This window comes from Zootoca vivipara, chromosome Z1 (assembly GCF_965207765.1).
Source record: "Zootoca vivipara chromosome Z1, rZooViv2.hap1.1, whole genome shotgun sequence".
In the NCBI taxonomy this organism is placed as follows: Eukaryota; Metazoa; Chordata; class Lepidosauria; order Squamata; family Lacertidae; genus Zootoca; species Zootoca vivipara.
The window spans coordinates 35,229,840-35,255,250 of NC_142583.1; the positions used below are offsets into that span (position 1 = coordinate 35,229,840).

General features: G+C 42.1%; 2 protein-coding genes across 2 annotated transcripts; both read left to right on the top strand.

The window, feature by feature from the left end:
* Positions 1 to 821: 821 nt before the first annotated feature.
* Positions 822 to 8,421, top strand: FGG (fibrinogen gamma chain). The gene is made up of 10 exons (XM_035113886.3): positions 822 to 941; positions 1,056 to 1,106; positions 1,412 to 1,595; positions 1,696 to 1,789; positions 2,473 to 2,603; positions 3,280 to 3,413; positions 3,531 to 3,715; positions 5,317 to 5,594; positions 6,751 to 6,917; positions 7,715 to 8,421. The coding sequence occupies exons 1-10, from the start codon at positions 876 to 878 to the stop codon at positions 7,727 to 7,729; spliced, it is 1,305 nt and encodes a 434-aa protein (XP_034969777.1). The 5' UTR covers positions 822 to 875; the 3' UTR covers positions 7,730 to 8,421.
* A 6,190-nt stretch (positions 8,422 to 14,611) lies between these two features.
* On the top strand, positions 14,612 to 22,895 carry FGA (fibrinogen alpha chain). The gene is made up of 6 exons (XM_035112357.3): positions 14,612 to 14,712; positions 16,818 to 16,946; positions 17,652 to 17,835; positions 19,991 to 20,136; positions 20,632 to 21,640; positions 22,042 to 22,895. Exons 1-6 carry the CDS (start codon positions 14,662 to 14,664, stop codon positions 22,743 to 22,745), a joined length of 2,223 nt encoding a protein of 740 aa, XP_034968248.1. The 5' UTR covers positions 14,612 to 14,661; the 3' UTR covers positions 22,746 to 22,895.
* The last annotated feature ends 2,516 nt before the right edge of the window (positions 22,896 to 25,411 follow it).

The window sequence follows — 25,411 nt, forward strand, 5'->3', positions numbered from 1 at the left end:
TTCTTCCCAAGTGTGGGATCTTCTTGAAGGGATACCACTCCAGCAACAAACAAATAGTCAGCGCAGGGGAGCCCAGGTCTGTGGCGTAGGGAGAGGGGACCTTTCTTGCTTAGAATTGGATCACATTGATGTCAATGGGAGCTTTCCGCCCACAGCAAATAACCTAGAGGGGTTCATGTGCAGGAACTCCAGGATTCTGTTCCAGCTCAGGGGAACCACACACTGTATTTGTTTTTTTAAGCATCAGCCACACAGAAACACTTTCCATGCTGCTACACCTCCAAGAGACTCATACCTTCCAAACTCTCCCAGACCTTTTAAGTTTATACCAATAATTTTTTTAAGGCCACACAGGGGTCTCAGAGCATAGCATAAGCCATTTTACAAAATAATGCATTCACATGGAACCGTTTGAACTTTGTGGTGTTGGATGTAGACTCTTCTTGCGATCTTTGCTATCTCTGATCATCAGGCCCTTCAGAGATACAGGCCAGGCTTAGTGCAAGTGGTTCCTGGAAGCGATTGCTCCATAGGGCAACTTGTCCATCTTCTACAACCTTTTTTTTTCCTTTTTGTTGTTGTTGTTGTTCCCTTGTGGACGTGGGCGCTGAGTGAGAAATGTACCAGTGCTAAAAATGGGAAGAACGGGCAATAGATCCCGGAAACACCCCCGCAAGGTCAGGAAGAGGCTGCCCTCCCTGCCAACTCTGTCCCCGCCTATTTACAATACCGTGTCCACCCACTGTGTCCCACCTGATCCCTTAATCTGCTGCTGTGCAGTTCAGAGAGCAATATCAGGTCCCTGACGCTTGCAAAGCCTCACTGATTAAGCACTGCCTCTTCAGTGCTTGGGAAGTCACAGAGCCACAGGCACGATGAAACCAAGGTTCAACATTTGGCTGCTGCCTCTCCTGCCTTTCCTTTTTTCAACTTGCAGCACAGTAAGTGTAGCAGGGCAGGGTAGCAACTTCTTAAAGAAACAGCTGAAATAGCTGCCATAGTAGTAGCAAAATCACTGAAAGTCTCCTTTTATTTCATTTATCGTTTTACCATAGTATGATGTTCCTGTGACCCGTGATAACTGCTGCATCTTGGATGATCGATTTGTAAGTCAATATCTCTTGTTATTCTTGCGCTTCTTACTACTGTAATATGGTTACCACTGGTATGTTGGCATGTGTATTCCTTTGCGAAGCAGTTGTTAAAATTTGTGGCTGCTTTTAGCGTTGGCTACAGACTGCATGCAATATTTTAAAATAAGCTCATTTATCATTGTGTTTTAAGCTCTCCTCTTGTCTAGCCTACAAGGGGGTGATTAATATTAATCAGGTAGGGGATGGAAAATTATATAGTCAGGCTGTTAAACATTTCTTCTTCTGCAGTGTGATTTAAAAGTTCTCTTTTCCTGTAGGGTAGCTTTTGCCCCACCACATGTGGCATTGCCGATTTCTTGAATACATATCAGCCTACAGTGGATCGAGATCTTCGGATACTTGAACAAATCCTGGAGCAGATCTCTAACTCTTCAGTTTTAACGGACCAACTGATAGCTCAGATTCGTCAGGTGTACATCGGATCCCCTCAAACTCAGCCAAGTGAGAATGCAAAGGCCGCTACAGTGAAAACATTCCTCCCCAGTTCATTTAGCAGCGGCACATCGCTAACATTTTGCATGCTTTTGTTCCTGTTCTGCAGATGTGATTCCAGGTTATACTCAAAAGTCCAGAGAAATCATTGATGAAATCATCAGATATGAAAATATCGTTGTGGCCCATGAAAATACAATACAGTATGTATCTTCTGTTATTGCAGCTTGGAGGACTCTACTTAATCTCACTGCTTCGCTTCCTCAAAGAAGTTCCGCTGATGTGTGAAAGAAAATGTGTGTGTGTTCTTATAACTTAATCTGTGTAAACAGACAAGTTGTTTGCTTAGTTAAGGTTTATCACCCAATCAAGCTATTTACTTGTTTAAAGTTATAATCCAACCAAGAGAATTAAGCTATCTGTATAGCTACAACTCCTATACGTGTTTACTTGGAAGCAAGCCTCACTTACTACATTGGGGCTAACTTTTTAATAAACCCGTTTACTCAGACTACAGCAGATGCTTCTTACACATCTAAAGAACACAGATACAATAATCTATTAGTCCTCCAGCAGCAGACATGGAGGCATGCAGTACATTTATTCTTTTAGGTCATGTTAGTGCAGAAAAACAAACAGTTGCTCCTAGTATACTGACTACATCGAGGGGAGAGTGGGGTCCCTCACTGGACCTGCGCCAAGCTCTGTGGCTTCAGTGGACAGTTTGCTGGACATGCAGAGAGTGAGGTAACTTGAGATAAGACATGATTCTCTGCCCCCCTCCCGCCTCCCGCCTCCCACCTCCCACCTCCTCACAGACTAAATGAATTCAGCTTCAACTATTGTTCCAATAAACCTCTCCTGTATTGGGTTTTTCAATTGCTAGGCAACTGACAGACTTGCTGATTTCGAACAATAACAATATTCAGCATTTGAAGCAGAAGACTGCTCAGCTCGAGGCACAATGCCAACAGCCGTGCAAAGACACTGTCCAGATACAAGAATTAACTGGAAGAGGTAAGAGCGAGAGCCTAATACCTGTTTGATAAATTGTGCGCTATCACTCCCGTCTTATTGAGGTGGCTAATAGCTCTTTTTAACAATTAAATCTGTTTCTGGTCATGAAGTCCACTCAATTCAAATATATACAGAAATTAATGGGAAGTCGCAGTGACAGGATAATGACAGTTTATTGTGTACTAAAATTTTATGGAAAGGCGCTGCATTTGGCTAATTGGCCTTTTTATAAACTTATTTCATTCTTGAGCATGAAGCCCAGCCATTTGAAAGCATATTTTAAAATCTGAAAGAACTGGGTATGGGTACAAGGACTGTGGGATTGAGATCAATAGAAATAACTCTTCATTTGAAGAGTGTCCAAAGCGTTTTGTTAACAGTTTTCAAATTATGTACAGTTTCCATGTAGAGCAGAACCAGTGGTTTGAGGGGTGTGGGGTTAGTCTTAGGCCAGGGAGACTTGGGCTCAAATCTCTGTTCAGCCTAAGCTACTTCATGTGATTGATGAGAGATTAAACTGTGCATATTGCCCTGAGTTCTTTGGGTAAAAGCACTGGAGAAGAATGCAAATTATAACGATTGAGGTATGTGGGGTATTTAGTCTTGTTTAGTTAAAATGTGAATACCATAGACAGCAGTTTCACTAATGTATGTTGCTCCTGTTTCTTCATTATAGATTGTCAAGACATTGCAAATAAAGGTGCCAGGCAGAGTGGTCTCTACTTCATCAAACCTCTCAAAGCCAAGGAGCAGTTCCTGGTCTATTGTGAAATTGATACACTAGGAAACGGGTGGACGGTTTTCCAGAGGGTATGTGATCTGCAAAGTGAATGTGTGGCATGCATAACATATAAGAGATGATCAGTTGTATAAAACGAATACTAATCCTGCTCATTTCCCTTTCCTACCTCTCCAATTCCTTATCAGAGGCTTGATGGGAGTGAAGATTTTAATAAAAACTGGATTCAGTACAAAGAAGGCTTTGGGCACCTGTCACCAAACGACCAGACAGAATTCTGGCTAGGAAATGAGAAGATTCATCTGATAACCACTCAGTCGGCTGTTCCATATGCCTTGCGGATAGAGCTGGAGGACTGGAGTGGCCAAAGAAGGTATTCCTCCAAGAGGATTTCTTCAGTAGTTCATGACTCTTATGCTGCTGCTGGTCAAACATTGGCTTATTAACAACATGCTCCTTCCCAGGAGGAACAATGGGGATTTTCCCTTCCCAAACTTCACATTTTCTTCCCATGAGAACTTTGTACCTGCTGGTAACACTGCATTTGGCTCAGAGGGTTAAGAGGATATAGTGCAATAAAAGCAGGAACGCACATGAGGCCTTCCCTCAAAAGGGCTTCCCAGGGAGCAAAAGATGGGTGAGGGGGGTTTGACCAGAGGCCAGGAGGGGAAAGTGAAGCAACTTGTCTGGACAGAGGTGCAATGGTGCCAATAGAAGCAGGGAAGGAGGGCTTTGTGGGGGAAGGAAGAAGAGGTAGATGCAGGATCTGTGTATGACCATTGCTGGGGGAGAGGAACTGCAGCAGCAAAGGCTTGGGGTCTTGTGACTTGTTGGGGGCTGGTAAGTGCAGCAGAAAGGGCTATGTGCTACCTGGTTCTTTGTCGCAGGACATCATTGCTGTTAGACTTTGGAACTCCGGCCATCCAAAGTTTGCACTGTACAGTTGCCAAATTCTAAGGTATGAACTAGATCATACTGCTGTTCTTCCATGTCCCACTCCAGGTCTGTGGGCCAAAGTCTGCAAAGAGGGCTCTTGCTTTGTCAACACCTGGCAAGCCTGTTATGCTGCACCATCATCTTTTCTGTCCATTTGCTACCAGCCAATATGAGCCTTAAGGCTATTGTTGGTTTCTCTAGATTCTACTGCTTCCTGCAACATGTGAGCCTGGCTCCCTCCCAGCAGCCAATCTGACATTGATACGCGTTCCGGCTATTAGTCCACATTACTAATGAAAAGACCACTGGGTTGCCCCCAGTGTTCTTTTTCCTGACAATATTCCACTGAAGAGCATAAAAAGCACAATTATATTTGTTTCAAATCGGTAAAGGTAAAGGGCCCCCTGACCATTAGGTCCAGTCGTGACCGACTCTGGGGTTGCACACTCATCTCACATTATTGGCCGAGGGAGCCGGCGTATAGCTTCCAGGTCATGTGGCCAGTATGACAAAGCCGCTTCTGGTGAACCAGAGCAGCACATGGAAACGCCATTTACCTTCCCGCTGTAGCGATTCCTATTTATCTACTTGCATTTTGGGGTGCTTTCGAACTGCTAGGTTGGCAGGAGCTGGGACCAAGCAACAGGAGCTCACCCCGTCACAGGGATTTGAATAGCGACATTTTAATTATAGAAGCAGGTAAAGTTAGTGTACCGTGTTATGACCCAGGGATGGTTTGCACCTCATCTCTCAAACAAGCTCTAGTTTACTCCCTTAGTAACTGTAATAGCAGAAAACTGCTTTACTATGGTGCCCAGAGCAGAGGAGTGCGATCACGTCCTCTACAGTTATAGACCCGCTAAGATGAAGTACTCAGCAGGCAGCTGTTTTAGACAGTTTCTGCGCACATGCCCCCATTTTGTACCCTTGAAATGCCTGCACCACGTAATATAATTAACGGACATGTCTGAGGAATCAAAAGTAAACGACACTTAACGCTAGTAAAATGTGGAGTGTTTAACTTTCTCCTTTCTACAGCTATGCAGATTACGCCCACTTCAAAGTGGGAACTGAAGCAGACAAGTATCGCCTGACTTACGCCTTCTTTTCTGGCGGTGAGGCTGGTGATGCCTTTGAAGGCTTTGATTTTGGAGATGATCCAAGTGACAAATTCTTCACATCCCACAACGGGATGCAGTTCAGCACAGCTGACAACGACAACGATAAATTTGATGGCAATTGTGCTGAACAGGACGGATCTGGGTGGTGGATGAACAGATGTCATGCTGCTCACCTCAATGGCAAATATTATAAAGGTAACACTATGAACTTTCTGCATGCTCCAAGTCCTCTCCCCGCCTCCCCAACTTTTGAAGGCGGACAGGTAACAGGGGCCTGACTCATCCGATCTCAGGTTTCAGAAAGAGATGGGTAAACATAGACACCTCCTCACACATAATCTGGAAATAGTTCCACTTATTCTGAGCCAATCCAAGTTAAAATGGACTCAATCAAGGAGTGTTTGATAGGACTGATCTCTTCTCCCTCCAACCCTAAACATTCAGGGTAGGATCCAACAAAAGTGAATGCTAGGCTCACTGAATATAGTGCAACTTACTTCTGAGTTAACATGCATAGGTTGCACCTTTAAGCACTTTTCTGTCCCATTGATTTCAATGAGAGAGAAATCCATTCAACTTTGATATCCTAGCCTTTGGCTATAGCAAGTCTGCAGACGCTTCAGATTTTCCAGGAGCAAGTGGATCTGGATGGCCAGGTATATGCATTTTCCTGTGGTGTAAACCATTTATGATTCTGAGATATCTTGAAATAGGAAACTTGAATACTGAAATGGTGCCATTAGATGACCAATTGACTCCTTACATATCACACATGTGCAATTAAGAATTGGAATTACAAATTATGTCTCCTTCATCTCACTTCAGAAACTTACTCTGAATAAGCCTGAGAAGGAACCATTTGCTTGTCAATTGACATTTTACATATCACATATTTATTGTGTGTATAACTAAGTGCCGTCCTTTTTTTCTTTTAAAAAAATGTTTAGGGGTACTCTCATTTTCCTACTATATTGAAATACTGTCCCTCCCCTCAATGAGGCCAAAATTAGATTCACAAAATGTTTAGCGGTATGCGTACCCCTATGTCCCTCCAGAAAAAAAGCACTGACTAAGTGTTCTTATTATGAAATGTCCCATTCAACTCAGTGGAAATGACTTTTGAATAAACAAGTTTAGGAACTTGCTGCAGAATTGCTTGGGGCACAGAGGAGTTAAGTCATAGCTGTCAAGTTCTCCCTTTTTTAAAGGGAAATTCCCTTATGCTGAATAGGCTTCCTTGTGAGAAAAGGGAAAACTTGACAGCTATGGTTAAGTACAGCTTATCTTCTCATTTTGTAAAAATAATCTTACCATCCCCTTATATAACATTATGTTGCTGCTTGTATTTTAGGTGGTTCTTACACAGAGAAAGATGCTGGACCGAGTGGTTATGACAATGGCATCATTTGGGCAACCTGGCGAAGTCGGTGGTATTCCATGAAGAAAACAGTGATGAAGATCATTCCATTCTCCAGGCTTTCAGTAGTAACAGGAGGGCAAGCCGGAGGAATAAAAGAGGTTATTATTGTTATTTAGTTGCTTTGCCTTGCCAAAGCAACCGAAAGTGACTTTCAACCAAACACTGAACAAACAAACAAAAACAAACATAAATACATTCAAATTTGGGGTGGGGTGGGGTGGGTGGTTGTACTTTACAAACTTACAAAAGCCATACATTGTTAAAGGCCAAAGGTCTGTGTATAGAGAAAAATGGCCTGGCACCTAAAGGCACATGAAGAAGGGCCTCAGATGATGATTGCAGGGTCCAGGTAAGTTTATATGGGGAGAGACTCTTTGGGGAGAGGTTCATAAGGGGAGAGGCTGGATTAGGCGGCCGAGGAGACATTTAGGAAGACAACAAAGTCAACTGCAAATTTAATTAATGGAAGCATTGCACCTGAACAATGTCTCATGGAAAATATTCTCAGAGCTATTACATTCTGAGTACTGTTTTATCACATTAAAATCAAAATGGCATATAGATGTATATAACGAACACATGGAATCTGCTGCCGTCTGATGTGGCTGAGAATGGCTTTAAAATAAGACTAGACAAATTTCATGAAACTATCATTTAGCCATGATAACTAAACAGAACTTCCATGTTCAAAATAAGTGTATCTTTGAATCCCAAACTGGAGCGGAGATTGTAGCCTGGCATGGTCTTCCAAAGATTCTGAATTAGTAATGTCTTTGGTTAGAAATAGCAGGGCTCTTTTGTTTTTGTGTTCACAAAATCCTCTTTATAGATGTATGTTATTCAGTCTTTTCTCAGGAGAAAAATGACAGTTGTTCCTTTTCTTTCTTTCTTGTAGGTTGGAGATGTTTAAAAGAACATTTTTAACAAAGATTTAACTGGTCAAGTTCACAAACTTTTATAAAATGCTACTCTGAAGTTCACAAAGCATCCAAAATGTAGCATCTGGAACTAGAAGCAAATCATTTAATGTTCATTTCCCACCTTCCAATAAAAGACATTCATTGCTCACATTTTCTGCTGCATATTCACAGTTGCACAATTTTGCACAAGGTTGTGGAAAACTGAATAGCTCACAAGTTTAAAAGCCTGAATCCTGAAGTTCTCCAGATTGTGTCTGTATGCAACAATGGTATAGCAAAATCCACATGCAAGAAAATATCCTTCAACATAGGCAAAAACTGTTCTAGATTAGAACCACTATTTGTAGTTATTGTTCAATATTTCTTCTCCATATATATTTGAATAAATATTAATAAATAATAATGTACTCTTATTTGCTTCTTAACTGCCACAATAATTGAAAGGAATTCGGCAAATGTTCGGAATCATCTTCAAAAGATTGTTTATAAATCTTTAAACATGACACTAGCTTTATTCATCAGCACCCTATTTGTTCAATAAGAAACAATCCCATACAAAGCCCAATCTATTACATATAGTTGACTGTTTAATGTCACCTATGTTTTATTTGAGATGGACCACTGATGCAAATTGATTTTGTGAATAAAAGCACCAAATTACCAGATTTGGCAATTTCATAACAAAACTCATCTCATTGAATCCCTTATTGTTAGGTAAAGATGTTTGTGTAGTAAATGATACCCTATCCATTCACATATAAAACAAATTATTCTTCCCTTGTTATTTTTTCATATTCCAGAAATTACTTCAATTTCTTTTAATGGAATAGGAACAGTGCTTTACGAACCACACTGTTTTAATTAGAAATAAAATATACTTGTACCAAACACTTTATAGGCTGAAATTAACCACTAGTGAGTTTTCACATTGGTTAAATCTTAGTGAAGATCTGACAGATACACAGAACTGGTTCACTAAAGCTCATTCTTCAAGAACCATCAACATAATAATGCTAAGACTCAAGCTGCCGCTATTTAAGGCAAAATTAAATTGAGATAGTCAGCTATGATACCTTGATTTCTGCGGGTGGCGCTGTGGTCTAAACCACTGAGCCTAGGGCTTGGCGATCAGAAGGTCGGCGGTTCGAATCCCTGCGACGGGGTGAGCTCCCATTGTTCGGTCCCATCTCCTGCCAACCTAGCGGTTCGAAAGCACGTCAAGTGCATGTAGATAAATAGGTACCGCTACAGCGGGAAGGTAAACAGCATTTCCGTGTGCTGCTCTGGTTCGCCAGAAGCGGCTTAGTCATGCTGACAACATGACCCAGAAGTTGTCTGCGGACAAACGCTGGCTCCCTCGGCCAGTAAAACGAGATGAGCGCCACAACCCCAGAGTCGTCCGCGACTGGATTTAATGGTCAGGGGTCCCTTTACCTTTATTCGTGTTACTTCTAGTTTGCTTTGGCACAAACATCATACTACCTTCCCAGATATGTTGCTAAATCCATTATATGGAAATATGGTGTTAAAATAAAAAGAGCTTACATTGCTCTGAATATTGTGATATAGCATCAAGTATACATCAGGTATCAATCCAGATAAGGACAGTTGGAATTAATGGGTTGGATCCGTATCTGCCATTCTGCAAATAGAAGGGATGTTGACAGACGGCACTGAGGAGGAGGAGTCTGGATTTGATATCCCGCTTTATCACTACCCTAAGGAGTCTCAAAGCGGCTAACAATCTCCTTTCCCTTCCTCCCCCACAACAAACACTCTGTGAGGTGAGTGAGGCTGAGAGACTTCAGAGAAGTGTGACTAGCCCAAGGTCACCCAGCAGCTGCATGTGGAGGAGTGGAGACGCAAACCCGGTTCCCCAGATTACGAGTTTACCGCTCTTAACCACTACACCACACTGGTGTAGAAGAGGCTCTTGACGAAGAAGGTGATGTTGGGTGATTTTGCCAGTTCCTCCTCCTTCTAGCAGTGCCACTTCCCACACAATTCTGGAGGGTCCCACAACTTTAGACATCTGCTCTGCTGATTTGAACAAATCCAACTCAATCCTAGACAGAAGTAGAAAAGCAGATAACTGGTGATAGCCCATGAACAGCTATAGCCAAGAAAGGTTAAACAGAAATATCAGGTATTAATGTCACACAAATGTTATGCAAATCTCTTTTGGGGTAAGGCATTTCCTTTTTGTATGTAATGTATAACAGGCCACCTTCGATCAGGTAGGTCTTTCATCTGACCCAGCAGGACTTTTCTTATATACTTGTCTTGACCAACCCCTGCAGAGGAATTTGTAGCAAACACAAGTGAGATACAAAAATATTGGATGGCTAGCCTGGTATCAACTAGGCAGATTCATTATATTACTGCATATTAAACAACAGGCTACTAGGGGGCTTACTTGGTTTGAAGCTATGATTCTAGAAACAGAAAGCATGGGAAAAGGTTCTCCCAAATACACAAACTGTGAACACTACAGGATACGGGGCACAGCAGGAAGTTTAAAACACATGTAGGAAGTGAACTGGGAAATAGAAATTGAAGATGAATATTGGTTTAAGATCTGGGAGAAATTCCCTTATAAATGTACTTCAGCCGGTATTAAAGAAATGATGCTGAAAATAATGCAATAAAACTTTCTTATTTTCCTAAGAATTCTGTTGGAGTGGATGGGGTGACAGAGGCAACTACTGCCAAATGTGGTGGATGTGCCTGAAAAGTGTAATCTTTTCAGGACCCGGTAGTTGGTGAAATACACAAGATTTTACCCACCAACGCATTACAAGATCCCCAGAAGCTGCCTTATTGAACTTTTGTTGTTGTTGTTTAGTCGTTTAGTCGTGTCCGACTCTTCGTGACCCCATGGACCATAGCACGCCAGGCACTCCTGTCTTGCACTGCCTCCCGCAGTTTGGTCAAACTCATGTTCGTAGCTTCGAGAACACTGTCCAACCATCTTGTCCTCTGACGTCCCCTTCTCCTAGTGCCCTCAATCTTTCCCAACATCAGGGTCTTTTCCAAGGATTCTTCTCTTCTCATGAGGTGGCCAAAGTATTGGAGCCTCAGCTTCACGATCTGTCCTTCCAGGGAGCACTCAGGGCTGATTTCCTTAAGAATGGATAGGTTTGATCTTCTTGCAGTCCATGGGACTCTCAAGAGTCTCCTCCAGCACCATAATTCAAAAGCATCAATTCTTCGGCGATCAGCCTTCTTTATGGTCCAGCTCTCACTTCCATACATCACTACTGGGAAAACCATAGCTTTAACTATACGGACCTTTGTCGGCAAGGTGATGTCTCTGCTTTTTAAGATGCTGTCTAGGTTTGTCATTGCTTTTCTCCCAAGAAGCAGGCGTCTTTTAATTTCGTGACTGCTGTCACCATCTGCAGTGATCAAGGAGCCCAAGAAGGTAAAATCTCTCACTGCCTCCATTTCTTCCCCTTCTATTTGCCAGGAGGTGATGGGACCAGTGGCCATGATCTTGGTTTTTTTGATGTTGAGCTTCAGACCATATTTTGCGCTCTCCTCTTTCACCCTCATTAAAAGGTTCTTTAATTCCTCCTCGCTTTCTGCCATCAAGGTTGTGTCATCTGCATATCTGAGGTTGTTGATATTTCTTCCGGCAATCTTAATTCCGGCTTGGGATTCATCTAGTCCAGCCTTTCGCATGATGAATTCTGCATATAAGTTAAATAAGCAGGGAGACAATATACAACCTTGTCGTACTCCTTTCCCAATTTTGAACCACTCAGTTTTTCCATATCCAGTTCTAACTGTAGCTTCTTGTCCCACATAGAGATTTCTCAGGAGACAGATGAGGTGATCAGGCACTCCCATTTCTTTAAGAACTTGCCATAGTTTGCTGTGGTCGACACAGTCAAAGGCTTTTGCATAGTCAATGAAGCAGAAGTAGACGTTTTTCTGGAACTCTCTAGCTTTCTCCATAATCCAGCACATGTTTGCTATTTGGTCTCTGGTTCCTCTGCCCTTTCGAAATCCAGCTTGCACTTCTGGGAGTTCTCGGTCCACATACTGCCTAAGCCTGCCTTGTAGAATTTTAAGCATAACCTTGCTAGCGTGTGAAATGAGCACAATTGTGCGGTAGTTGGAGCATTCTTTGGCACTGCCCTTCTTTGGAATTGGGATGTAGACTGAACTTACATATTGAACTTACATATGAACAAAAAACAGGATTTGACTGATAAGCCTTTACTTTGATACTGACTCTTTACAGCACACATGGTTATTGCCATCATGTTCTTTCTGCTTGTAGGCTTCTCAGAGCAATCAGGTGACTCCACTGTGGGAAATAGGATGCTACATTAGATGGATTTTTGATCAGCTCCTAAGATCATATTCAAACCTTCCAAGGACATGAAAAACTTGTTAAAACATTTTGAATAGCCCGTCTACTAAGTATATTTAAAAATGCAATATAGAGCAGAGGTTCCCAATCTGCTCCATGGACCATCAGTGTCATTCCAGAGATCTGTAGGGTCTCTGTGGATTTGTGGTTGACCATGGGAGATGGCACATTCATCACACTGAATATTCATTATGGCATTTGTTTATTGCTTCTGTATTTTTTGTATTACAATTTGAAGTCTATGGATTTACAATTGCTACAATAGGAGGGCCCTCAGCAATTTTCAAGTGGGAATGACTGCAATAGACCATTGGAAATATTGGCAGTTGCGTGATTGGCAGTTGTGTGATAAAACTGTTTCATGAAATAAAAAAAACAGACTATAGCCATTCTTTTAAGGCAAGCCACTTTCCAGAAGCATGTCACTTCTATCAATAAAAACTTAGAAATTGGCATCTTGTACATAAAATACCAAAGCCCCTGAAAAATAAACTTGCTGATTCATAGTAACCTTTCCCCTTTTTCTTTTTCTGCACCAAGCACATTGACAAAAATATCATCGGGAAAGACTGAAGTCCCAGTGATGTTATGACCACCATGATAGCTGAATGTGTGGCTCATTCAAATAGCCACCTGTCCAGAGTCTTGTAGCTTTGTAAGTCTCCAATTATCAAGGTTTATCTTTGGACTGAGCCTGTCATTCATTTACTGATAGCGTTTTCAAAATGTGTCCCATATCAAAAGGTTTTTCGATATGAGCATGCACCCTCGGTCCTACAAAGATTGGGCATAATTGAACAAATGTTAGTCACAACTAAGAAGAAGAAGAAGAGTTTGGATTTGATATCCCGCTTTATCACTACCCGAAGGAGTCTCAAAGCGGCTAAATTTCTCCGTCCCCTTCCTCCCCCACAACAAACACTCTGTGAGGTGGGTGGGGCTGAGAGACTTCAGAGAAGTGTGACTAGCCCAAGGTCACCCAGCAGCTGCATGTGGAGGAGCGGAGACACAAACCCGGTTCACCAGATTATGAGTCTACCGCTCTTAACCACTACACCACACTGGCCCTCAGTCTAAGAGCAGCAGTTTGATGCAAATTCTTACTGTGTAATTGGTGGGGTCCACCTCTCTCAGAAGGAGCATGATCTGTCCTTGGGGGAATCTACTGCAAGACCTGCAGCCCACATTTTGGAGTCATAGGTAAGCTGAGAAATGACAAGTCAGGCTGGCTCCATCTTGCAGCAAGCACAACGTGGGTGGGGAAAAGAAGGTAAAGACAGTGCATGTTCCCAATGGTGAGCACTCCAAGGCATCACCCTGGTGAATGGACATTTACCCCAGACAGTTCCGCAAAGCTTCCCAACTTGAAAGAGGCAGGGAGAGGAGCCAACCTTGGGCAACTGAGGATTCACTGATCCTAAAATCTGATGGTTTGGGACTATTAATAAATCAGCAACCTCCTCAGCACCAGCCATAAAGATAGCTAATGCTCTGACCTACGGTGAGGTCACCTGATGGAGGTAGATAGCAGAATGAGGAATCCTCATTCTAACCTCAGAGGCAAGTACCCCACCCCGTCCTCTTTGGAAAGTGGGAGATTAGGTTATTCCATTAACTGTTTCATCAGCCACTGTTTTGTGGGAGGGATTTAAGTGCATTCTCTAAATTTAGCTTTGCACAATCAAAGTAAGTTATAGTTTCTGTCACCATAGTACAAAAAGCAACTTTAAAAAATAATCAGATTTTTGCAGTTTGGAAAGTGATGGGGAAATTCACAGAAAAGTGTGGGGTGAACAAAGGAAGACATATAAGAACCTCCCAAGCAAATCAGGATGAAATTAGCACAAATTATCATATAACTGCCCCACAAACAAATCAAAACAAATACCCATTAAAGACCAGATATAATCTATTTTTGTGCGTGTAAGCTTTGTACAAGCAAATGAGGATGAATGCTCAATGAACAGGTAATCTGGAGGAGCCAGTTGTTTAAAGGAAGTTGCAGCCCTTTATTTAAATCCATCCATGTCTTCATTCCTAGTGTTGGAAATGGGGCGTTTACCCCATTGCTGGCTCTTTCTTCTGGATCCAAACAATTAGAGTACAGCACAAAATGGCCATTGTAATCATGTGTTTCCTGTAATGTACTAAGAAGTGACACTCCATCAATGTTAGAAATGCCAGCTCTAGATCGTTGACATTTGTCAGTGCTGTGTTCTCCCCTATGTGTTCTATCTATCAATGATTCATTTCAAACTTTAGGTCCTCCTTTCCTGGAATAGGGTTGGATTATCCACCCACGTCTGCCTTCCGTGTTTGCTGGAATTGTGCAAACGGACTTCTAGCAAACAAACCAAGGAGTTTGTGCAACAGACCCCTGGGTCAGCAAACTCAGATGTTGCACTGTGGCTCTGCAAACAAAAGGGAAACTAATCATTAATTGTGGGGGGGAGATGGATAGTTTAAATTCAAGGTTTAAATTCAACCAAAAATGCCTAAGTGGGACACATCCCTTCCTGTCACATCCACAGCTTTCTGAAGATGTTGCAGTTGAGAGTCTTCTGTGCCCTGCTGTGCTTCAGCATCACTTGGGTATGAGTTCATTTTATCTGATTCTCCTGTTAGCTTACCAGCTATGTTGCTTTTTGTTCTACTGGTCACTTGCTTGCTTAGAAAGTAATATATTTCAGCCCAAATAAACCTCTTACTACCAGACCAAATGGAAGTGAAATCTGGGGGTATCTCCTTTCAAATGCTTGAATTTGGGAGGGGTGATTCTTGGGGCATCTGGCTGCATCTCTATCTATACAACCTGTACTTGTTTCTATATGTATATGTACAAGAAAAGTTATGCATAACTGGTTGCATATAATAAGTGGCCCCAGATAAGGGAATATGCTTTCTCAACCAGCTCCAGAGATTGCATCTCAGTGGGACCCTGATGAGGGTTTTGATGTGGATGCACATCCAGCTATCTCTCTGCATTGTCATCTGTGTGTGTTAGCCTATCTCTGTGCATGTATCTTCCTTGCTGGACTGGGGCAAATGAGTGCTTTATAGGCATGTGTTCATAATAGGAGACTTTCTGATATGCATTATCTTTGAATTCTTCATATGAAATCTAGTCCATGAAAGTTGTAATTGTATACACCAAAAAACTTAATTGAGCTCTTGGTTATATTACAAAAAAGACCCCAAAATTAATTAAATTACGATGTGATAACTCCCCAAAGCAAGGATAAATGCATTACCTTCATATTGTGGAGGAGTGATTTGCTAATTGTATTATTGAGCCAAATCGGATCCTATAGTTTGCATTGCTTGCATTGTATGAATTCTGACTGTGTGGCTTAGCCCCATATCCCTGGGATGACTTGCTTAAAATGCTTGTTCTCTTTGCCTCTCTCTGTGTGCCGAAGGGTAATGTAAACAAAACAGGATGCCAAGCTAATGAAGTCTAGTAATTAGAAACTCTTGCTGTTGTTTCACTAGCATTACAGCAGAGAAACCATGTGGTTTATTTTCAAGCTCTGCCTTTAAAAGTAAATGTTACTATATAGGTAGAATATAATGCAAGCAAAACTGCTGTGAGTCATGAGTGAATTTGCTGGAAGTGTGTTTCTGGTGCAAAGGACAACTTCATGCAATTGATATGCTGTCAAGTACCAAGCAACTGGAAAGTAATAAGCCAAGTAAATCACCAAGCAAATATTAGTAAGTTACTGCTGTTACAATTGACGTATATCATGTAGGCTGCAATCCTCCTCAGTTAAAATCAGTATGTTTTGACACAAAGTTTTGTATGTGTAGGATTGCCTCTTTCATCAATACAGCTGGCTGAAATAGCAAATGGATTGGATCAATCATAATTTAATAGGCTATACCAGGCATCCCCAAACTTCGGCCCTCCAGATGTTTTGGACTATAATTCCCATCTTCCCCGGCCACTGGTCCTGTTAGCTAGGGATCATGGGAGTTGTAGGCCAAAACATCTGGAGGGCCGCAGTTTGGGGATGCCTGGGCTATACAGTATATGGGTGTTCCATTGACTTGGTTTCTTAGCTTAGAAGCTAGAGAGAAGCTTATCTGAATCTGTTCCTTAGGAAACTTTTGGTTTGGTTAGGTTCATACATCACTAGAATCTTTGCTTCAAGCATTTTGCTTCAGTTTTGAGAGTTGCCATGCCCTGATGTGATTCATTCAGTTTTATTGTGACTTAATTGTAGACTTAATCTTAAAAACAGCAACTCAGCAGTATTGATTGCCGGAATGATTTCTGCTTTATACAGTTACAAATTTCATGAAATGCTGAAACACTGCTAGCTGTAATGCTAGTGAAACAACAGCAAGAGTTTCTAATTACTAGACTTCATTAGTAGGGGCACCTGGGTATATTTTGGGTTGTTTTGGTAACTCAGTGAATTATTATTAAAGAGAGAGTGTGGTGTAGTGGTTAGAATGTCAGACTAGGACCTGGGAGGCCAGGGTTCAAATTCCCATTCAGCCATGAAGGGTGACCTTGGGCCAGTCGCCAATTCTCAGCCTAACCTATCTCAGGGTTGTTGTGATGATAATATGGAGAGGGTGAGAACCATGTATGCCACTTTGGGAAGCAAAGAGAAAGATAAATGTAACAATAAATTAGATTAAATGAGTTATAATATTGTTTTGATGTTTTTCCCCTCCGTCTATGACAGGCAGCAGAAGGTGAAGCCTCCTTTGCAGAGCTCGGAGGAGGTGTCCGTGGCCCAAGAATAGTGGAGCATAAAGCCCAGTCTGACTGCAAATCTGAAAAGAATTGGCCAATATGCTCTGATGACGAATGGGTAAGCCAACAGAGAGCGAACAAGCCTGAAGCACATTCATCACACTTTTTGCTATACACCACGGTCTCCAAACAAAATCATGGTTATGGCACAATAGACCCCAATGACATAGATATACAATAATACCACAACATACCTGTAATTCAGAAATTGCTAGAAAGGGTTTCTTCAAATTTCTAGTCTAACTGAAAATCAAGGATGAAAAACTAGGAATTGTTTAGTAATTAGAAAGCTTTCATTGATTATGAATAAAGTCAATTCAGACTACACATATAACCCACTGAATTCAGTCAGACATCACAGCATGAGGAAATATGTACAGAATCTAGCTGCTGAGCACCCTGTGTGCTAGATTTTGGGCACACATATCTTAGAAAAAATACACAGCACTGGGTTTCCTAAAAATATATTCACAAAAGACAAAGTTGCTATAAATACAGAACAATGTTATTATTGCTAGGAAGTCAAATTAAACCAGCTTCTCCAAGTAGCATTCCTGCATAAACAATGTGGCATGACAATCAAACACGGTTGAAACTGGGCATGTGATTAAAATTAAATCTCATGTGATAATTAAATTACACGTGATTATAATTAAACTTCTGTTACCAGTAATAATAAAATAATGAACCTTGAGGACCAAATAAGTGACATGGCAGATGTTTCATCTGTAATTTTATTTTATTTGCTATTTCCTCATTTCAGGGCACTAAATGTCCTTCAGGATGCCGAATGCAGGGACTGATAGATGAAACAGACCAGGATTTTGCTGACAGGATAAACAAAATTAAGAAACTGCTTGCAGATAATCAAAACAGCTACAAGACATCAAACATTATTAAACAGGAAATCACTAGCTATCTGGATAGAAATTTGGCCAGTGAGCAACGTGAGTATCATCCACACGAGTGTGTTGTCATCTGACTTCTCTAACAATTGCTAAATACAAACAATTGCTTGCTGCATCCTTATTATATAAGACCAAGTGGACTCAAGTAACAGTCACAGAATCATAGAACTGCAGAGTTGGAAGGGACATTAAGGGTCATTTACTCCAGCCGCCTGCAGTGCAGGAATCTCAACTAGCTCATACATGACAGAATAGAATTGTAGGTCAAAACAAAATAAAAAGATTCCTTCCAGTAGCACCTTAGAGACCAACTAAGTTTGTCATTGGTATGAGCTTTTGTGTGCATGCACACTTCTTCAGATACACCGAAACAGAAGTCACTAGACCCTTTTATATATATAGTGAGAGGGTGGGGAGGAGTATTACTCAGAAGGGTGGTGGGAATTGGTGATTGGCTGATAGGTGTGGTAAACCTGTTGACGACTGTTAACGACTGCAGTTGGTCTTACAGGAAAAAGCAAGGGGTGAAATGGCTAAAAATAGCTTTATCGTGTATAATGAGATAAGAATCCAATGTCTCTATTCAGACCAGGTCTCTCCATGGTTTTAAGTTTGGAAATAAGTTGCAATTCAGCAACTTCTCTTTCCAGTCTGTTTCTGAAATTCTTTTGTAATAAGACAGCTACCTTGAGATCTCGTATAGAATTGTAGGTGTTATAATCACACACAAGTAAGACGCATCAAGAGCAACGAAAACTTTCACAACATACTTGCTTTGTATGATTTCACTGTCAAAATAATCTCCTTTCACAAGGTACTTCCATGCATAATCACACAAAGAGGGGAGCAGGATCACACCTGCTGGCTGCACGCCTGGGCCCCTGCACTCAGAGCCAAAGCTCTGTAGAAGGGTACCCACTTCTAGGTGCATGTGGCTAGTGGGTCTGTATCATCAGAAAGGCTGAACGCATAGGATTCTTGAACACAGTGTCAACCTCCATATCCAGTGTGACATTAGTTACAGCAGGCCTTTAACAACTGTCTGAGACAGTTGGGAGAGAAGCACCCTTAGCCAAAGCCTAATCAGCAGCCTCCCAATTTACAATTCTCACATCATCTTCATTAATTACTTTGCTTTAAACCAGGCATGGCTATCTGTTTTGGTGTCAAGGACCACAAGGCCAGTCCTCCAAGTTGAAACATTATGGCAAATGTGGACTTGCTCCAGATCTCCCTTCCAAAAGCAGACCATGTGATATACTTTCAAATAATGTTCTAAAATAATTCTGAGGATTTATCCTGCCCCAGATCAGAGCCCCTGTTTCAACAGTGAAAGCTTCATTCTTCAAGGATGAATATTCACTTATTGTCTTAGTATTTACAGTGGAGCGACAACATAAAAATGCTTCATTCCTAGACAGACCATTGGTCCTAGTTCAGTGTTGTTGAAGCTGAACTTAACTAGAGATGTTGCAGGTTGAACTGGGGCCTTTTGCATGTAAAGGATGTGCCCTCCCAGTAAGTTGGGCCCCCAATATTCTTCCTGAATATTTATGGCCTAGATAGGAGCGGAATTCATGGCTCATCATTACTTTCTTCCAACATTTCTTTAACAAAGTAAGATCTAACATGAATGGAATACAGAGAAAGGGGAAAATAAGAAAGCTAGGATTCAAATGGCTACAAAAGAGAGTGCCAGCTTATGCAGTGAGGTTTTTCAGCACCTCTCCCTAACAGGTGAATTTTGTGGGTTCCAGCGCAGAACTGAAGGTTGGAAGATTAAGTAATAGGGATCCATAATTCAGGCATACATGGATGCATGCGTTCTTGAGCCTAGCAAGAAAGTTGACAATACCCAAGTGCTTTTATTTTCAAATGGCACCCAGAGAGCACCTTGATCTATGATGGGATGATGACTGGGATGGGTGTGTCTTCAGGTATGTTTTTCAATGGGAAAGCAGAGGGAGAGAAAGTAAACCCTTCCTCTCAGATACTGCTGTCCCGATCTGGAGAAAAAGACAATATCATCAAGGGTCATTAAGGGTTGGCCCCTAAAGGAGCCATTTGCTAATTTCCTCCTACCAAGTGTCCTTATACAGTATAATGAATTGTTATTATCATTGTAATTCAATTTGTACCTTGAAATAGCTATTGTGGGGAAAAGACTAAGCTATTGCGGCTTCTCTTGCTTCAGAGATTGATGATAACTATGGCCAAATATCTGACGATCTGAGAAGGAGACTTGTGACGCTGAAACAGAGAGTCGCTGACCAAGTTAGCCGGATTAAAGTGCTGCAGAACACCATCCGGAACCAAGTTGTAGAGATGAAGCGTTTAGAGGTAGGCTGAAACCATTTTTTTTATTTAAAAAAAAATTCTTGTGCTGGGCTGAATTCCATCCATTCGCCCTTTCTCAAGGGCATCCATCTTCTGTGAAAGTACAAGAGACATTCTTCTCAACTTCTGGTGGAATTGGACGAATTCTAACTATTTTCTGTTGAGCAATGCCTTAGTGCTATAGATGCGGGTTTGTCTTCTTTATTTTACAACAAAACCTTTTGGGGGTCACTTCAAGCAGTGATGAAACTGCCATCAGCAACAGCCCAGGGGCCTTCCTCCTTTGCAAACAAAATAGCACAATAAATGCTTAAGGACACAACAGCTTCGGTAGACTTAGGAATCAAAGCATGGACATTTATACTGAGGTTGTGGGTTTTGTATTTTCTACATTGCATTTTGTCTTATAGGTTGGTTGACCATAATAAACACTTGCCAGACTGACACACTTCTCTTCTTCTCCCCTGTCTGTATTTTCACCTCTCCATCTCTGCCTAGGTGGACATTGATATTAAGGTACGTTCCTGCAAAGGGTCCTGCTCTCGAGCTGTCAACTACAATGTGGACACCGATAGCTATGACAAGATACAGAAGCTGCTTTTGCAGGCCAGCTCCACCAACTTGCAGCCGGCATATCAAGCTGCTCCCTTGAGGGTACTGAAAATGAGACCCCTGAAGGATTCCACTGTCCCTAGCCATTTTAAAACTGCTCCTCTGTCGGAACAAGAAGCAGGCATCATTAATCGTATCAAGCTGGTCGAAGTCGTATTGGAAGATTCAGAGGCTGCTGGACAACCGCACACTAGCAAGGTAGTCACTCCTGGAGGGGATACCTCTGGCAGAGGCGATACCTCTAGTAGTTTGAAAATAGTCGGTCCTTCTGATTCTCGTCTCTCCCGTACATGCATCAAAACCATCACTAGAAAAGTGATCAGAGGTCCTGAAGGTCCTAGAGAAGAGGTTGTTGAAGAGTATAAAACATCTGATGGTTTGGACTGTTTCCATTCTAAAGATTTAACCAGAGAAGCAAGCGGCACCACCCACACGAGAGTGACCATTGGCAGTGGTGGAAGTGGCTCCTCTGACTTTTCTACCCTGCCTCTGAATGCAAAGGAGTTTTTCACCTCAGGTTCTGGTGGCAGAATCCATAGCACAGGGACTGGCAGCCGCACACCGACCTTTGAAGGACCCGACGTTTTCTCTGACCTTGGGGAGGGAGAAACCGACGACTTCTCCATCTTTGACCAGCCCTCCCCCGAATTCCATTCTCATACAAGTGGCAGCACATCCCATTCCAAGACGGTTGTGTCCAGCAGCAGCAGGAGCAGCAGCAGCAGCAGCAGTTCTAGTGGCTTCAACAAAGGGGGCTCCACTTTTGAAACCAAGTCAATAAAAATCCCACCAGTTGAGCTTCAACATGACGAGAGTGGAGAAGACAGACCTGATTTTCATGCACGCAGCTTGAGTGAAGGAGGAGTGAAGCAGGGAGAAAGCTACACCGGGACAGGTACCCACCCACTGCATGGAAAATAATTATTGAGGGAGCAGCAGTGAAGTGTGCAACCAAACTGACACACAGGTTAAACCACGAGTGCAATCCATGCTATTGTTTAAATAGTAAGAGCAATGTGTCTGTTGGTTGCCATTTTGGAAAGCTGGGGGACATGGTTTCTCGCCATGAGTAATTGGATAACAAGGCAGTTGTGTACCTAACGTCATGGGTAATGAAAATGTGCATGCAAGCAATCAGTTTGGGGTGGGGGGGGAGAGTACAAGGATTCGTTCCACTGCAGCCCCAAATTAAGTATAGCCAGTTGACTTGAGCATGATTACTGTTTGGATTCCTGTGACCTTGTAATAAAGCTTAACCGAAAACTTCTGTCAACCAGATCAACTTTGTTTTTTTAGACTGTGAGGATATCCACCAGAAACACACTTCTGGTGCCCAAAGTGGCATTTTCAGAATCAAGCCAGCAGGAACCACTAAGGTTTTTTCAGTTTATTGCGACCAAGAGACCACTTTGGGAGGATGGCTTCTGATCCAACAGAGATTGGATGGGGCGCTGAATTTTAACCGGACCTGGGAAGACTACAAGAATGGTTTTGGCAGCGTGGATGGGAAAGGAGAGTTCTGGTTGGGCAATGAAAATCTCCATCTCCTGACCCAGAGGGACACTGTCCTTCGAGTCGAAGTAGAGGACTGGGAGGGCAATAAAGGTTATGCAGAATATAACATACACATAAGCTCTGAAGAAGAAGGCTATAGGCTCAGTGTCTCTGATTATGAGGGGACAGCAGGCGATGCTCTTATCAGGGGCTCAGAGGAAGATGGGGTTGAATACACCACTCACAATAACATGAAATTTAGTACTTTTGATAGAGACAATGACCAATGGGAGGAGAACTGTGCTGAGATATATGGAGGTGGCTGGTGGTACAATAATTGCCAAGCTGCTAATGTCAATGGGATTTACTACCCAGGAGGTCAGTATGACCCAAGGAACAATGCTCCCTATGAGATTGAAAATGGGGTGGTCTGGGTACCTTTCAAGCCCTCTGATTACTCTCTCAAAGTTGTTAGATTGAAAATTCGGCCTATAGAAACACTCTAGATATCAAAGCAGCAACAACAAGAACTTCCAAAATTATATATACCTCATTATTATGTAGTGTATGTCTTATTGTGTGTGTGTGTGTTTTTTTTATTATCCAAAACAACTGAATGCAACTGCCTATAAAATAAATGGGTTCACTCAAAAATACATTTCTGGTGTGATTAAGTTATTTACAAACAACAGCACAAATATTATAAAATGTATGTTGGGGATGTCTCCCCCAGTTAAACCATTTGTATCTTTAAAGTTCTATAACGAACGTAGTATTAAACAATGCACATTACACACTGAGATCAAATTCAGAGTCAGCGCTGGCTGAGCAAAGAAAGATTCTCTACAGTATTTAAGTCAGAAATGGAGAACCTTTTTTTCAGCCTGAGTATTTCATTCCCTCATTGCCAACTTTCCAAGGTCCTCGCATGCCAGTGGTGGGTGGGTCCAAAATAAAAGTGGGCATGGTCAAAGCAAGCAAGGACAAAGTAGGCACACATATCAGGGCTGACCCTACTATTCTAGAGACTGAGGCAGCAGTCTCAGTCAGCACAGCAGATGCTCATGAGTGCGCCCTGCACCCACTAAGCTAGCCTGCTTCCCTCAGGTGTTGTTGAAGATGCTGTCCCATCATCAGTGTTGAAGGATGCCAGTCTGGTTGGCTTTTGGAAATGGAATGGGATGCAGGGGCACCATCTTGTACTTTACCTCAAGCAGCAAAGTGTCTTCATCAATACAACAATCAACAAAGCCAGTGTGTGCACAGGCATATCTGTAATTTCCCCCTTTCCCACACAGCTTTTTTCAAGCTTAGTTGCTGGAGAGGTGGTGGTCTTAATGGAGATCACAGCCGAGGAGGGGAGGGTTAGCCATCTTCATAAATATTGCCCCCCACCCCACTCTCCATGCAGTAATCAGGCCTGAAACAACAATAGATGGGGGTTTACAAACCCGTTTGCCATGCATTGCCTAGTCAGTTAATTTACTAATAGCAGAATAACTTTCAAAGGTGGATTTGTTTTGGACTATATAAATTAGTTCAGTGAAAACAAGGCTAAGGCGATCAAAACAGAATTAAAAGCAGCTGTAGAACAAATGGGGTTGATCCCTGGTCTCCAAATGTTGGAAGAGAAGTCTTTTAAGGGTCAAACTAGATGTTACTTTAATTGCCCAGTCACCAGCCATGTCTGGTTTTTATTATTTACCACCAGCCATAGAGGCCCCTGGTTTTTATTGGGACTGCAGCATGTGGGGATATATAACCCTCCCCTCCCCGGCAATAGGCCTGAAAAATTCACCCAATGCGCTGCAAATAGCATTAGTAAAAAGGCTCCTATTAGTGATATCCCATGCTTGCTAGCCAATTATAGGAGCATCTGTGTTGATCCACCAATACTTTTAAATAGAAAAGGCTTCACCAGGATCTCTTATCAGTTAAAAATGAAGGTGGGAGAATCAAACAGCTCAATACTCCCCGACATCAGAAACTCTCCGTATTTAGAACGTTAACATGTGAGGAGAAATATGCATAATGCAGCGTGTGAGAGAGAGAATGGGGAGGTCTCTGCGTACGTATGATCTCTGTGAGAGAGGTGCACTTGAGCAGAGAGAGCGAGGAAAGATGCTTATGTGAAGTGGGTGACTGGTCTGTGTGTGGCGAGTGCTTGTGCGTACTGTGTGTGTAAGCGAGGAAGTGTGGCGTGGTCACCTCACAATTTTTTTCTGGTACTGGGAATGATCCTTGTTGTTGTTATATGGCAACAGCATCTGGGTTTATATGGATGTGTAATCAATATTGTGTGATCTCCATAGTCGGCATCAGGAGAATGTGGCTGACTTCTCAGGATAAGCATGAGATTTCTGGGGTGGCGTGGTGGGAACAGCAATGACGACTCTCTGTAATTTTGTGTTATGCCATCTTCCTGTGGCAGCCATTTTGAATTCTGCCATGCCCCTTCCATGGCAGCCATTTTGTGTTATACCACACCCCATGGCAGTTATTTTGTGATTGACATCCATAGCACTTGCTCAATATTCAAAATGTGCCGCTGGACCAAAAAAGCTGGTGACCTCTCTCTTAATACAACTACCGGTGGCAAGGATAAACACGTCTGCAAGTTCTTAGCCTGGGGTAGCTAATGTGGCACCCTTCACATGTTGTTTGACTAAAATTCCCAACATCCCTGACTATTGGCTATTTGGAAGGCACCACATAGCTAGAGGGCAAGGACATAACAATAACAATAACAATAATACTTTACTGAACAGGGGGCTGTGAACTAAAAGGACTCTTGTTTTGTAGTCAACCAGAGAAAGCATTGATATCCCAGTATCAATTGTTTCATGTTAGCTGCATTGCATAATTATAGCCACAGCCCTGTTTTGTCAGGAAAGGCAGGCTTCTGCAGGGAAATGTATAACCGGACAAATGTTAACTGTTTGGTGACAATACACTTCAACGAGGTCACATTTAAAATGTCCTGATGTGCATTAGACATTTTTAGTGCAAATTGTGCAAAAGTAGTTCTGGTCTCAGGTGATTAAAAGAAGTTGGGTAAAAAGTAGCTTGAAGACAAAAGAATAAAATTATAGAAAAATCACTTATTGGAATTATTTTTATTACTATCCTTTAAAAAATTTATATACTGCCCTTCATCAAGCGACCACAGGGC